The sequence below is a fragment of the Lepus europaeus genome, chromosome 7, assembly GCF_033115175.1.
Source record: "Lepus europaeus isolate LE1 chromosome 7, mLepTim1.pri, whole genome shotgun sequence".
NCBI lineage: Eukaryota > Metazoa > Chordata > Mammalia > Lagomorpha > Leporidae > Lepus > Lepus europaeus.
In genome coordinates, this window is record NC_084833.1 from 9,569,302 (window position 1) to 9,583,909 (window position 14,608).

The window sequence follows — 14,608 nt, forward strand, 5'->3', positions numbered from 1 at the left end:
CTAAAAGCTTCCCAAGTCCTGAAAGAGATATGTGATTCAGATTCAAAAGACTCAAAAGATTCCAGATAAACTCAACCATCACAACCCTTCTCCAAGGCGTAATTATCAAAAGCCAGAAGCAAAGACTCCTAAAATCAGCAAGAGAGTAATATCAAGTTATGTATAAATGAATTCCCATTGCACAAACAACAGATTTCTCAACAGAAACCTTACAGGTCAGAAAAGAATGGGATGATATGTTCAAAGTCCTAAAAGGAAAAAATACTCATATCAGATAAAACAGACTTTAATTTAAATTATGTAAAAAGAGAAAAATTATATAATGATAAAGAAATCAATTCAGTAAGAGGATATAACAAATTAAATTATTTATGCACCCAATACTGGATAACTCAAATGTATTAAGAAAATATTATTAGGTCTAACAGAAGAAATAGATGCCATTATAATAATACTTGGAGACTTCAACACCCCACTTTCAATAATGAATATACCACCCACATAAAAAATCAACAAAGAAATATTATAGTTAGTATACAATATAGACCAAACAGGCATTTACAGAACATTTCATCCAACAGGTGCTTAATGTATCTTCTCAGAAAATCATGGAATATTCTCCAGCATACATAATATGTTATCTCATCTGTACAATGAAAGTGTTAATAATGTTGCCAACTTCATAAGGTTTGTGTGGGAAATAAATGAGTTAATAAAGGAAAAAGTACTCAGCAAAGAATCTGTTAGGAGACATCAATTATTACAATTACACAATGAAAGGAGAGAAAAGGTCAAACAAATTGGATCATCTCAATCCCAAAGTAAAATACCAGTTTGATTTTCACTGAATATGTCAACATGGATTATTTATTTATCCAAAATGTGCCTTGAAATCTGGTTCTTGTTCAACTGACACTTTTCAAAATATAATACCAGATCATTATATTTTGATAATTTTATCTATTATTTATGGTGTGGTATATGTGACTTTTATTGTGGTTTTAATATCCTTACCAATGAATATTGGTACTAAGGGGTTTGAACGGTGGTCAGTGGCAATAGACATTATTTATTCCCAGTGTTCAGAGGTCTCTGGATTCCTGTCCTCAACAGGATGTAGCCACTACCTGTGCCCTTTTGGCTCAGGGTATAATCCCAAGGATTTCAAAAAGATTTGGTGTTCAAAATGATGAACAAATACCTGGGGATGAAAACTTTTAAGAGATCTTTGGAGATCCCAATGTCCACATAAAATTTGCCAAGCACAATTCATGCAGTCACACTAGTTATCATTTCCATCTCTCTTTTCATAATCACTCTCATTCCAATTTATCAAAAATGAAAGTATGCACACCTTCCATTGGAATTCTAACATACAGCATTGACTCTGCATGTAGAAATCTCTAGACTTCAAAGAGATATTTTAAGGCATTATTTTGTGACACAAAATTTTTTCTATATCAGATAATATCTGATTTCTTGCTTTTAATAAAAGCAAAAGAGATCCTAATTTAAAAGTGATTGAGAAATCATTTTAAATGATTTTTAATGACATATCACTGTCATCTTAACCTTTACCTTAGAGTCAAAGGAATAACTCCCACAAAGCTCATTCTTTCCTGCCTCTGATCATTTATATGACAAGTATTTTTCAGTTTGTACTTATAAAGATGAGGAATATTTTCTCATTTTATCAATAAATAATATTGTACGTAGATTTATAAAATCAAAAAAGACAAGCTCAACAAGAGATGCATTAGCAATTTACTCAACACATTTCATGATTATCAAAAATTTATATATATATATATATTTATATATATATATATATATATATATATATCAGGATCTTAGTCAAAGCTGCCAAAGTCTTTGCTAGTACCCAAATCACCAATGTATGCTTTGTAACAAACTCCAGGAAGCCACTCAATTACTTCTTCCCTTTTACTATGTCACTTTACTATGTTACTTTACTTGAGCCTACAAGATTTGTGTTCTGAGGTCCAGCAGGTAAATGTGTGAGCTAATGCAGCCGCTGCTTACTATTCCCATTGACCACCTAACACCAAACCTAGCAGATGTAATGCACACTCAGATTTTTTGCTCCAAGCTCTGTGTTGCCAAAGGAGCCACGACACAGAGAAAACTTAATTGGACATCTGAAATTGATTCCTTCACCTTGTTCATCAAATCCTCCCATGATGACAAGAGCCTTTGAGAAAAGTCCTTTGCTGTGTGGTAGCCTGAAAGAAGAATGATGGAGAGAAAACAAAAATGCTATTAGATTTTCTAAGATAAGAGTTTCTCCTTGTGTGTACTGTCCTACATGTGCTGTTTATAACGCTAGAAGCCAGTCCTGGTACATACATCCTGGAATTCCAATCCTGGAATACAACCTAAAGTTTAGGGCCCCTTCATCTACCTGAATATTTATATCAAAGGTCATCATCCAAGTGGGGTAGTACCAAGACCAGTCAGTAACCTGTAAGCCATCAGCATGGCCTGAGTCCACCTCTCAGTAAGGCACGAGCTTTTGTCACCATGATTTTGCCTCAGTAAGACAATTCTTACCATTGCACTCAAATACACAGAAATTTTGCAGTGACGTGTATAGGAGAGGATCACCTGCATACCTTTACCAAGTTCAATTTTTTGTTGACACATTAGTCCATTTACTTGGGTAATATCATGTCTCTGCTTCACTTCTTTACAAAAAAAAAAAAATAGATTCCGAGGGTTAGCACCATGACATAGACGGTTAAGCCTCCATCTGCAGCATCAGCAGCCTAAATGGGTGCCAGTTTGAGTCCCAGCTGCTCCACTTCTGATCTAGCTCCCTGCTAATGCTCCTGGGAAAGCAGCAGAAGATGGTCCAAGTGCTTGGGCCCATGCACCATGTAGGAGACCCAGAATGCAAGCTGCATTCCAACCAACTGTAGGACAATGGTCATATGAAATCATCACCACCTTATTAGAGCTCAAAGTAGTGTCCCAGTGCTTCTTTCTTCATGGTGAAAAAATCCTTGAAAGTCAAGGACTCTCCTTTCATCCTAAATTCCTTGTCAGTAGGAATAAAGGATGCCAGATCAATATTAAGCTCCTGTAAATGTACCTGGTCTTTCTGGAAAGCTAAACTTATGTAAAGGAATTCTACAGACAGAACTGCCTTACAGTTAGGATACAGGCTGTATCCTAAAAACTCTTCTTGACCAACCCCACTCAGCAGGTGTGCTGGAGCATTCTTGAGATACATGCTGCTCATTGCAAGTCTGCCCCACACTGGCAGCCAGAGACTTGAGGATAGCATGCCACAAGTATTAGGGACACCTCCCAACCAGAGTGATCTTTACAAAAGCAGGTGCCACAAGGATGATAAAAATAAGCAGATAGTTTCATATTTAATATAAAGAGGAAAGGGAACCCACAATAAGTTGGGTGAAATTTTAATGAAATCTGGAAGATGGGGTTGGAGAAGCAGAATTTCAGGACTTTTACAATGGACCAGGAAACTACTGAGTTGATATTCATTTAGGATCCTTGCGATGATCCACTTTCCTTACCTTTACAGTTTACAGCCTGGAAAGACTTTTCCTCCTCAACAGTCCTGTGCAGTTAGGGGAATAATAGAATCATTTTGTTCCCTGTTGTTTCAGGCCCTCACTAATCACGTAACCATCTCATACACTTAATAACTATCCTTAGTGTTTTCTCCCAAATTTCTCTGATTGCAGATATGCCTACATAGTACACACTACCATGGACTTTAAGGAATCATTCCTTGGAACAATTTTTCCAGCATCACCTAGTACATGGATATTGCCCTATATAGCTTGAGTGTTAGTTAGCTGATCCAGTTAGTTAATTTTGTTATCACATTATGTGCAACATACCATCCACTAACTCTTCTATAGAATAAACACCCTCCAAGTCACTGAAATATAAAATCCATATCTACAATCAGCGTGTGCCAGATAGGACCTGTATATTCTCAGTACCAGAGTTGCTTTTTTCTACTCATATTCCTATTGCTAAAATGGAAGGCCTGAAAATTACACATAATCATTCTCTTGCCAGCCGGATCATTGTTAGATTTTTCAGTAGAAGGTACTGACAAGAAATTAGAAGATAAGTTTTCTCTGCATCTACCATCATCTACCTCTTGCACTGGTTGTACAGCAGTATCCATAGTAGCTCAGCAGCACATTAATGACAGTGTTCATAGTTGTGGCTATCCTGGAATCCTGCCGACAAAGTTCAGTTCTAACAACAGCAGCCTCAATTTCAGCCACAATCATGGGGTATCAGCAACATCATTTTCCCCTTTCTTCTTCCAACTCTAGGAGTGGTATGGTTTTCCTGTGATAGCCAACAATTCAGCATCCTTCTTGACCCTTTTCCTACTTCAACATCACTTCACACCCCCATCATCAATCCCTGCATGAAATTATCTCCATCCAATATACCTAGAATGTTTTCCATTTTTTTCATTGCATATTAATTGGCAAACATCAGTTTAAACCCTCCATATAGCTGAAATGAATATATATATATACATACATATGAAATTATATAGCTTGTAGAACAACAAAGGGAAGAGAGAAGCCGTGCCATGGACAAAACTGTATGTCACACAGACACTAAGTAGAAAGCAATTAACATGTCAACAAACTGTGAAACCACACAGTACTTCATTTAGGACAAATGCTACATCATCTTCACATGCATGTGGTTAGCACCATTTTCCAATGGGTCATATAATTTACTTTCCTGTGTTTCAAATGGCAGGTGACACTACACAGTACTTTATTATGCTGAATCATTTCAGCCTGAACACATTGTACTTTGAAAAACAGTAGTCTAATTTTTACACTGGTCTTCTGTAATAAATTGAACAAGAACAAAGAAACTGGGTAAAGCAACTGCTAACATCTTAATGTCTCTTTTTTAAAAAATGGTTGAATGGAACAGAATAGAAACACAAGGTATCAATCCAAGCATTTACAACCAATTTATATTTGATCAAGGAGCTAAAACCAATCCCTGGAACAAGGACAGTCACTTCAACAAATGGTGCTGGGAAAACTGGATTTTTCCACATGCAGACATATGAAGCAAGACACCTACTTTACACCTTACACAAAAATCCACTCAACATGGATTAAGGACCTAAATCTATGAACTAATACCATCAAATTATTAGAGAGCATTGGAGAAGCTTTGCAAGACACTGGCACAGGCAAAGACTTCCTGGAAAAGACCCCAGAGGCACAGGCAATAAAAACCAAATTTAACAAATGGGATTGCATCAAATTCAAAAGCTTCTGTACTATAAAAGAAACAGTCAGGAAAGTGAAGAGTCAACCAACAGAATAGGAGAAATTATTTGCAAGCTATGTAACTGATAAAGGATTAATAACCAGAATATATAAAGAGATCAAGAAACTCCACAACAACCCACTTAAGACATGGGCAAGGACCTCAATAGACATTTTTCAAAAGAGGAAATCCAAATGGCCAATAGACACATGAAAAAATATTCAGGATCACTAGCCATCAGGGAAATGCAAATCAAAACCACAATGAGGTTTCACCTCACCCCGGTTAGAATGGCTCACATTCAGAAATCTACCAACAACAAATGCTGGCGGGGATGTGGGGGAAAATGTACCCAAACCCACTGTTGGTGGGGATGTAAACTGCAAAACCACTATGAAAGACAGTTTGGAGATACCTCAGAAATCTGAATATAGTCCTACCATTTAACCCAGCCATTCCACTCCTGGGAATTTACCCAAGGGAAATGAAACCAGCAAATAAACTAGTTATCTGCACCCCCATGTTTATTGCAGCTCAATTTACAATAGGTAAGACATGGAATCAAACCGAAATGCCTATCAACTGAAGACTGGGCAAAGAAATTTGGGATATGTACTCTATGGAATACTACGCAGTGGTAAAAAAAAAAATGAAATCCAGTCATTTACACAAAATGGGTGAATCTGGAAAACATCATACTAAGTGAAATAAGCCAGTCCAAAAGAAACAAATACCACATGTTCTCCCTGATCTGTGATAACTAACAAAGCACCTAAAAGGAAACCTGTAGAAGTGAAATTGACACTTTGAGAAGCGATGACCTGAACAGCCTTTGTTTTGACTATTGAGGAACAATTTTTCTGCTTATTTGTTTTTTTCCTTCCTAATACCATTGGTTGAACTTTTAACATAGAATTAATCAAATGTGTATAAAGTCACTTGAAAATAGATCCCAGCAAAAAAATCAGCGTGGGAATAAGAGAGGGAATAGGAAGTTTGTAATTGTAATGCTGTATAGTTCTACACACATACCTATAAACTTACTTCTAAGGGTACGGTTTAAAAACTTGACATGGGACTCTAAGTCCCATTAAGCAGGGTGGCAATAATGCCATCTTAAGTGTTAAAGTGCTCATATTAGTCTTAAATTGATCATATAGATAGGATTAAGTGTTAAAGGGATCATATAAATAAGATCAAGCATTTGGTAATAGTAATAGAATGAAAAAGGAGAGAAGGTTCCAACATGGGAAGCTGTCCACACAGCAGACTCATAGAATGACAATTGCTCTAAATAGCACTCTGGCCTCAGAATTAGCCCTTAAGGCATTCTGGTCTGGCTGAAAATGCCACGAGAGCATTTCAGGCATGGAAAGCCAAGATTCCTTGGCAAAAAATAAATAAATATAAATAGATAAATAAATAAATAAATAAATAAAATTTCCTTACACGAAGGATCTCTGTGAGAGAAACCCAAGCAGAAAGAAGGGGCTATCAAAGGAGAATGTACTTTTCTCTGAAGGGAGGAGAGAACTTCCTCTTTGCTTATGGCCTTGTCTAAATACTGACAGAGACTGTGGTCTCAAAAGTCTTGCATAGTAGGCCAGTGCCATGGCTCACTGGGCTAACCCTCTGCCTGTGGTGCCGGTACCCAGGTTCTAGTCCCAGTTGGGGTACCGGGTTCTGTACCAGTTGCTCCTCTTCCAGTCCAGCTCTCTGCTGTGGCTCAGGAAGGCAGTGAGGATGGCCCAGGTCCTTGGGCTCTGCACCTGCATGGGAGACCAAGAGGAAGCACCTGACTCCTGGCTTCGGATCAGTGTAGCTCCAGCCATAGCGACCATCTGGGGTGTGAACCAACGTAAGGAAGATCTTTCTCTCTGTCTCTCTCTCTCTCACTGTCTAACTCTGCCTGTCAAAAAAAAGTCCTGCATAGCCTTAGCAGCTCATGTGAAGAGCCTCAGGTGATCATTGATGTCATATATCAGAGTGTTAATTGTGAAATTAACAACAGGAGTCACTATGCAGAGGTCCCCATGCAGGACCTCTGCCCTCAATGAGTTGTACTATGAGAATTAACTGTAAAACTTGTTCTCAAACAGTTTTTTATATTGTGTGTGTGTGTGCAAATTGTTGAAATCTTTACTTAGTATAGAGTTGGTTTTCTGTATATAAAGTTAATTGCAAATGAATCTTAATGAAGAAGGGACTGGGAATGGGAGAGGGAGAAGGAAATGGGGTGGGATTGGGAGTGGGAGGGTGGGTATGGTGGGAAGAATCACTAAATTCCTAAACTTGTACTTATGAAATTTGTACTCCTTAAACAAAAGATTTCTTTTAAAAATTGACTGGTTGGTTGGTTGGTTGATTTGAAAAGCAGAGCAATTAAGATAGAGGGAAAGAGGGAGAGATATTCCATCCATGTGTCACTCCCCAAACGGCTGCAACAGTCAGGTCTGGGCCAGGCCAAAGCCAGGATCCAAGAAGTCCATCTAGGTCTTCCACATGGGTGGCAGGAGCCATCTTCTGCTTTCTTCCCTGGCAGACTAACAGGAAGCTGGATTGGAAGCAGAGTAACTGAGACAAACCACCACTCTGATGTGGTATGCTGGTGGTACAAGCAGGAGTTTAACCCACTGCACCACCACACTGAGCTCATCTTGTTATTTCTCTCATCCTTTTCTGGTTTAGGCTCCATAATGGCCCATGTCCTGTCTTAAATCTCACTTTCTCTTTCCCACAGTTTCTCATCCTCCAGCACAGGTTTGGACTTTAGTTTCCTATGTAGATTTCATTCTACTTGTTTTCTACCTGTCTGCACATCTTGAACACTTCTAATCAAATATTGACACTTTCTTATCCTCCTCCACTGTTAAGTTGACTGATTTCTACTTTTGTTTTAAATTCATTTTTGTTATTTTGCAAGATCTCTAAGTAGGATTGGCAAACATTAAACTGATGCTTTATCTGTGTTCTTGTTCCAATATCAGTGGTTCATTTTGTTTGCTGATTTTCACTGTGGCCAAGTGCTTCAACTGACAGATAACTGTGGTAATGAAAATGGCTTGGTAAAGGGCAATTTTGTTTGCTATGCTTTGTTTTAAAGCAAATGTAATTCCCTCTAAATCTCCTTTTGACATTTACTTCTGTAATGATAAACTATAAGCTTCTAAGATTGGATATTAGTGTTGGAAAGGAAGATCATTCTAGGAAAAAGAGTTTGCAACAGTAGGGAAACGTGTTCCAATGTCACATAGGGAGAAAATTAATGCAACATTCCATGATTCATGATTTTAGAATTTTTCTATCTGTAGGACACCATTAATTGTATGTCCTGATGTTTTCTCAAGTACAACAGAGAAGTGGCAACAAAAAAAATCACTTATTTCCTTCCCATACAACACCAACGTGACCATAAATGCTAGAGTTTGAATTGTCTCCAAATTCATTCATGCAGGATTTTAAACTCCAAAGTCATAAATTAATGGTACTAAGAGGATGAAAATTTAATCCAATTATGGTGTTTTAAAATGCATTCTTTGTACCCAATGCAAGGCCACCTCTAACAGTACCAAGCATCAACATTCCCTCTTTTCTTTTCCTTCCAGTTCAATCTACAAATACACTCACATTTTGTTTTGTTTTTGTTTTTGTTTTTTATTAAACTTTTATTTAATGAATATAAATTTCCAAAGTACGGCTTATGGGTTACAATGGCTTCCCCCCTCCCATAACTTCCCTCCCACCCGCAACCCTCCCCTTTCCCGCTCCCTCTCCCCTTCCAATCACATCATGATTCATTTTCAATTCTCTTTATATACAGAAGATCAGTTTAGTATATATTAGGTAAAGATTTCAACAGTTTGCCCCTATATAACAACACAAAGTGAAAAAAAAAATACTGTTGGAGTACTAGTTATAGCATTAAATAAGAGTGTACAGCACATTAAAGACAGAGATCCTACATAATATTTTTTAATTAATTAATTTTCTATGCCATTTCCAATTTAACACCAGGTTTTTTTTTCATTTCCAATTATCTTTATATACAGAAGATCGATTCAGTATATAATTAGTATACACTCACATTTTGAACACATTAAACACAATGGCATTTTACTTATCACACATTCTTTGGATCACTGCTCTCAATAGAGCTCAAGTATGGAAAAATTTCAATTATAAAAACAATGATTTTACTAACATGAAGGCAAACTAAAATATTCTGTAGGCTAACTAATGACTTAAGGGTTATATATATATAACAGTGCTTAAAATTCATTGAGAGGCATATTATGAATAATTATACATTCAACTTTTTTCATGAAAATAAATGTCTTTTAACTCAAAAAATAAACAAAATGTATTCTCTGAAAGTTATTAGATTTTGGTCATTAGGGTGCTACCCCCATGATTGAATCCTGCTGGCTTCATAAGAGACACACAGGCATAGAAAAACAGACATGATCCCTCTCTCTTGCCACGTGTGCTTTGTACTACCTCAAGGCTCAGGCAGGAAAGATGTCATCACCAGAGGCGCAACAAAGATCACCCAATCTTGAACTTAAACCTTCTCAACTGTGAGTTTAATAAACCTTTTGTTGGGGCCAGCACTGTGGCATAGCAGGTAAAGCCACTACCTGCAGTGCAGGTATCCCATCTGGACACCAGTTCGAGACCCAGCTGCTCCACTTCCAATCCACCTCTCTGCTAGGGCCTGGGAAAATAGTTGAAGATGGCCCAAGTGCTTGGGCCCCTGCACCTGCGTGGGAGACCCAAAGGAAGCTCTTGGTTCCTGGCTTCAGATCTGTCCATCTCCAGCCATTACGGCCATTTGGGGAGCGAACCAGAGGATGGAAGAGCTCTCTGTCTGCCTCTGCTTCTACCTCTGCCTCTTCAAACTCTGCCTTTCAAATAAATAAATAAATCTTTTTTAAAAAAAAACTCTTTTGTTTATACAAGTTGGCTACTCTTTCATTATAGTAATGAAAATGTGTCTGGTATGGTACATTGGTACAGAATGGGTTTGTTGCTATACCTGAAGATGAAGATGTGGAGGAAGGAGCCTTTGGAATTGGGTTACTGGAATGGTTGGAAGGGTTTGGAGGAGTGGTCTAGAGAAAGTTTAGAATTCTGTCAGAAGAATATTAAGGATGGTTCTGGAAAGGACTCAGATGACTTGAATGCTAATACAAATCACTAAAGAGCATGTTGATGAAGTTTCAGATGGAAATGAGAATTCTGTTGGGAATTACAATGAAGGCCACCATTATGACCACAAGGCAAAGAACTTTGCTGTATTGTGTCATGCCCTGAAACTGTGAGAGGTTGGACTTAAAGGTTATGCACTAGTTTATCTGGCACAGGCAATTTCACAACAACAAAGCATTCAGGCTATGGCATGGGTATAACCAGCAGTTTTTCTTACAATGAGAATAAGAAGCAAGAAGTAGTAAAATGGGAGGATCCATAAAATTTGCCATTTAGCTAGAGAAGGAATGAAGAAAAGCATATTCAGGACAAAAGAGTGCAATAGAGAAACCATACCCAGTTAGCACAGTGAAAGGGGAAATTTTGTTGTAATCAATAGAACAATGAGGGGAACGTTTTGAAAGCATCTCAGGAATCTTGAATCCACACCACCCATCACAGGCCCAGAGGCCTACAAAGGCACAATTGTTTCATGGAACCCATGACACTTCCCTTCACCCCTTACCAAGACCACCTCATGATTCATTTCCCTGGCTTCAGCCTAGAAAGTACTCCATATCTGCAGCTGTAGCTTAAGTGGGTTCAGGTGCAGCTCTAGCCAGCAACAGACCTTGGCCTTGAACACGTGACGCTGGTTTTGCAGACATGCAGAATGCAAGAGTTATGAGGTCTTGGAAGTTTCCACTGAGATTTCAGCAAAAAGGCTAGGAGGCCAACTAAATGTGTGCTGTAGGAATGGAACTCATACATGAAACACCTGCCTAGTGAAGCTGAGAGAGTAAAACTTCAGAGAGGACCCCAGGATGTTAGAGGCCTTGGCTATGTGCAGCACATAGGAAAGCTGCAGGAAGCATTCAAAACCAGCCCAGGAGAGCAGCCATGTAATCTGCACAATGAGCAAAGCCATAGGGCAAAGCTGCCCCAGTCCTTGGACACTCATGCCCCACCAAAATGTATCCCAGTTGATGGACGTGGAGCTTTAACATTTAATGTTTCCTTTACTGGGATTGAGTCTTACTTTGGACTGACACATCCTCCTTTCTATTTCCTTATCTCTCCCTTTTGGAATAGTCACGCAAACCCTGTGCCTGTCTCATCATTGTCTTGGAAGTATGTAACTTGTGTTTTTATTTTATTTTTTTTTTTAATTTTTGACAGGCAGAGTGGATAGTGAGAGAGAGACAGAGAGAAAAGTCTTCCTTTTGCCGTTGGTTCACCCTCCAATGGCCGCCGCGGTAGGCGCGCTGCGGCCGGCGCACCACGCTGATCCGATGGCAGGAGCCAGGTGCTTATCCTGGTCTCCCATGGGGTGCAGGGCCCAAGGACTTGGGCCATCCTCCACTGCACTCCCTGGCCACAGCAGAGGTAACTTGTGTTTTTATTTTAATTGGGTCACAGGTAAAGAATTTTGCCTTGAGTCTCAAATGAGACTTTGGACTCTTGAATTAACTGTGAACTGAGTTAAGACTTTGAAACCATTGGGTATGGAACTAGTGCCTGTTATCCATGCGAAGAACATGAATTAGGGGGGATGGAGGTTGAATACTATGTGAACATGATTTGACCTTGGTACCTAAGCAGGACTTTAAATCCCAAACTCATAAGTTAATGGTATTGAGAGGGTGAAAACTTAATCCATCCTTGGCAATTAAAGGTAAAGCCTAAGGGAAGTTAGGTTAGGTCGCTATGGTAGAGTGTCCATGGCTGAATCCTTATGGCTTCATAAGACACCACATGGACACAGTCATGACCTCTCCATGTGTCTTGCCATGAGGCGCTATGCATTGCTTTGGGTCTCTGCCAGCAAGACCCATCACTAGAGACCCAACCAGTGGAGCAACCTAGTCTTGCACTTGGATCTGCAAAACTGTGAGCTAAATAAACCTTTTCTCTTTATAAGTTAGTTGCCTCTGGTGTTTCATTTTAATAAGAAACACCAGCTAATATGATATCTTTCTTCTTAATTCCCTCTCACCACCACAGCCAATGCAGAATTGTGTCTACTCAGCTTTGTTTCATAATTCCACCTGTCTATGTTGCACATCATTTCTTATCTCTTGTTCTACATGCGTGGAATACAAGAATAGAATTGTTTATATACACCTGCCAGAATAATGCAGAATCCTCTTGTCAAGAAGAAAAGAGTTGGTGGTTATTTTGACCTGGAGAAAAGCCCAGTGAAATTTTCAATTCATTTCAGTCACTGAGCTTTGCACACGGGAGTGGAATATAACGGCTTCTCCTAGTGACCAATCGCATATTGCGAATGTTCAGAGAGAGTATAGATTTTACATGAAATGATGCCATCCTGAGTTTCAACCCTATGTTGTGTTTAGGAATATTCATTATGGAAGTCCTTCTACTAGATTTGGTGATTAAAAGAGTAACAAGAGAGGCTAGCTCTGTGGCACAGTAGATTAATCCTCTGCCTGCCATGCCGACATCCCATATTGGTTCTAGTCCTGGCTACTCCTCTTCCTACCCAACTCTCTGCTATGGCCAAGAAAAGCAGTGGAAAATAGCCCAAGTGCTTGGGCTCCTGCACCTGCATGGGAGACCTGGAAGAAGCTCCTGGCTCCTGGCTTCAGATCGGCCCAGCTCTGGCCATTGCAGCCATTTGGGGAGTGAATCACCAAATAGAAAATCTCGGCCGGCACCGCAGCTCAATAAGCTAATCCTCCGCCTTGCGGCGCCGGCACACAGGTTCTAGTCCCGGTCCGGGCACCAGATTCTGTCCCGGTTGCCCCTCTTCCAGGCCAGCTCTCTGCTGTGGCCAGGGAGTGCAGTGGAGGATGGCCCAGGTGCTTGGGCCCTGCACCCCATGGGAGACCAGGAGAAGCACTTGGCTCCTGCCTTGGGATCAGTGCGGTGTGCCGGCCACAGCGTGCAGGCCGCGGCAGCCATTGGAGGGTGAACCAATGGCAAAAGGAAGATCTTTCTCTCTATCTCTCTCTCTCACTGTCCACTCTGCCTGTCAAAAAAAATAAATAAATAAAATAAAAAATAAAAATAAAAATAAAAAACAAATAGATCTCTCTCTCTCTCTCTCTAACTCTATCTTTCAAATAAATAAATAAATCTTTTTTTAAAAAAATAAAATTTTAAAAATTAAAAAGTTTTTAAAATATATTGAAGAAAACAGTAAGGAAAGAGTCACCTACCACCCCTCCCCTAGCTCCAAGTCATGTTCATAGGGAAAGATGCCTTCCAGTTGGAGAAGGGAGAATAAATTAAGTACAGTCCAACTTTTGTCCTAACGCCAGACTCACCACAATAAAACTCAGAGTCAGACAAGGTCCCACAGCCCCCGCTCCCAGGCCTGTCCCTACATATTGAATATTTGGACTCTTAGTAGCCAACTAGCATTTGCCATTCCTCCACCAGCCTCCTGCAGGAAGCAGAGCAAGAACCTGGTTCCTGGGGAATAGGGCAGAGGGGGAGCTTAGAACTTGCCTAGTAGCTCAGATCTGGGCCCACTACAGTAAGATCCAGAGGCTGATAAAGAATAAAGGTCTCCACTCACAAGCCAGTGCTCACAAACAGAACATCCAGACTTTCCTCAGCCTTAGGTAGAGACTTACACCTGTTGGAACAGACCCATCTTGGCATACAGCACTGTCAACCTCATGTGGGCCTGGCATGCACCCCCAAGACTGTACGTGATAACGATGAGATCTATGTGTGAGACAGCTTAGTGCCAGCCTACCAGCCAAGGGGCTGCTGTCCCCACATTCCCCACAGAGAGCAAGGTACAGGACCATGTGTTAGATCTTGGTGTCAGGCTGGAGAAGTGCAACACTGGGTAGGCAGATACTAATGGTCCCTTTCCCCAGCCTGTAGCCAGGGCAGAACTTCTAGACCTGCCCCAGTGCTAAATGGATTCCTGTGGCTCCAGTTCATCAGACTTACACTCCAGCCAGCATCACTTGTGACTAATTGTAGCAGCCATTGAGCTGTGAGTCCATCTCAGTAGCAGGCAGAACACAGCAGTTCCAACTATCCCTGTGCTGTGCTAGTCTGGGCAGGCTGTGAGCCTTAGGTGTGATCTCACATTGCAGTATTGGTGACCCACAGGAATAGGTGT

The 14,608-nt window shown here is 40.0% G+C and overlaps 1 protein-coding gene across 1 annotated transcript in view; it reads right to left on the reverse strand.

Annotated features, from left to right (window-relative positions):
• Positions 1-209: 209 nt before the first annotated feature.
• Positions 210-14,608, reverse strand: part of LOC133763528 (mammaglobin-A-like) — a 39,104-nt gene continuing 24,705 nt past the window's right edge. Inside the window, exon 3 of the mRNA XM_062197259.1 lies at positions 210-248. Within this exon, the coding sequence (XP_062053243.1) occupies positions 210-248 (39 nt within the window). The remainder of the gene's footprint in view (positions 249-14,608) is intronic.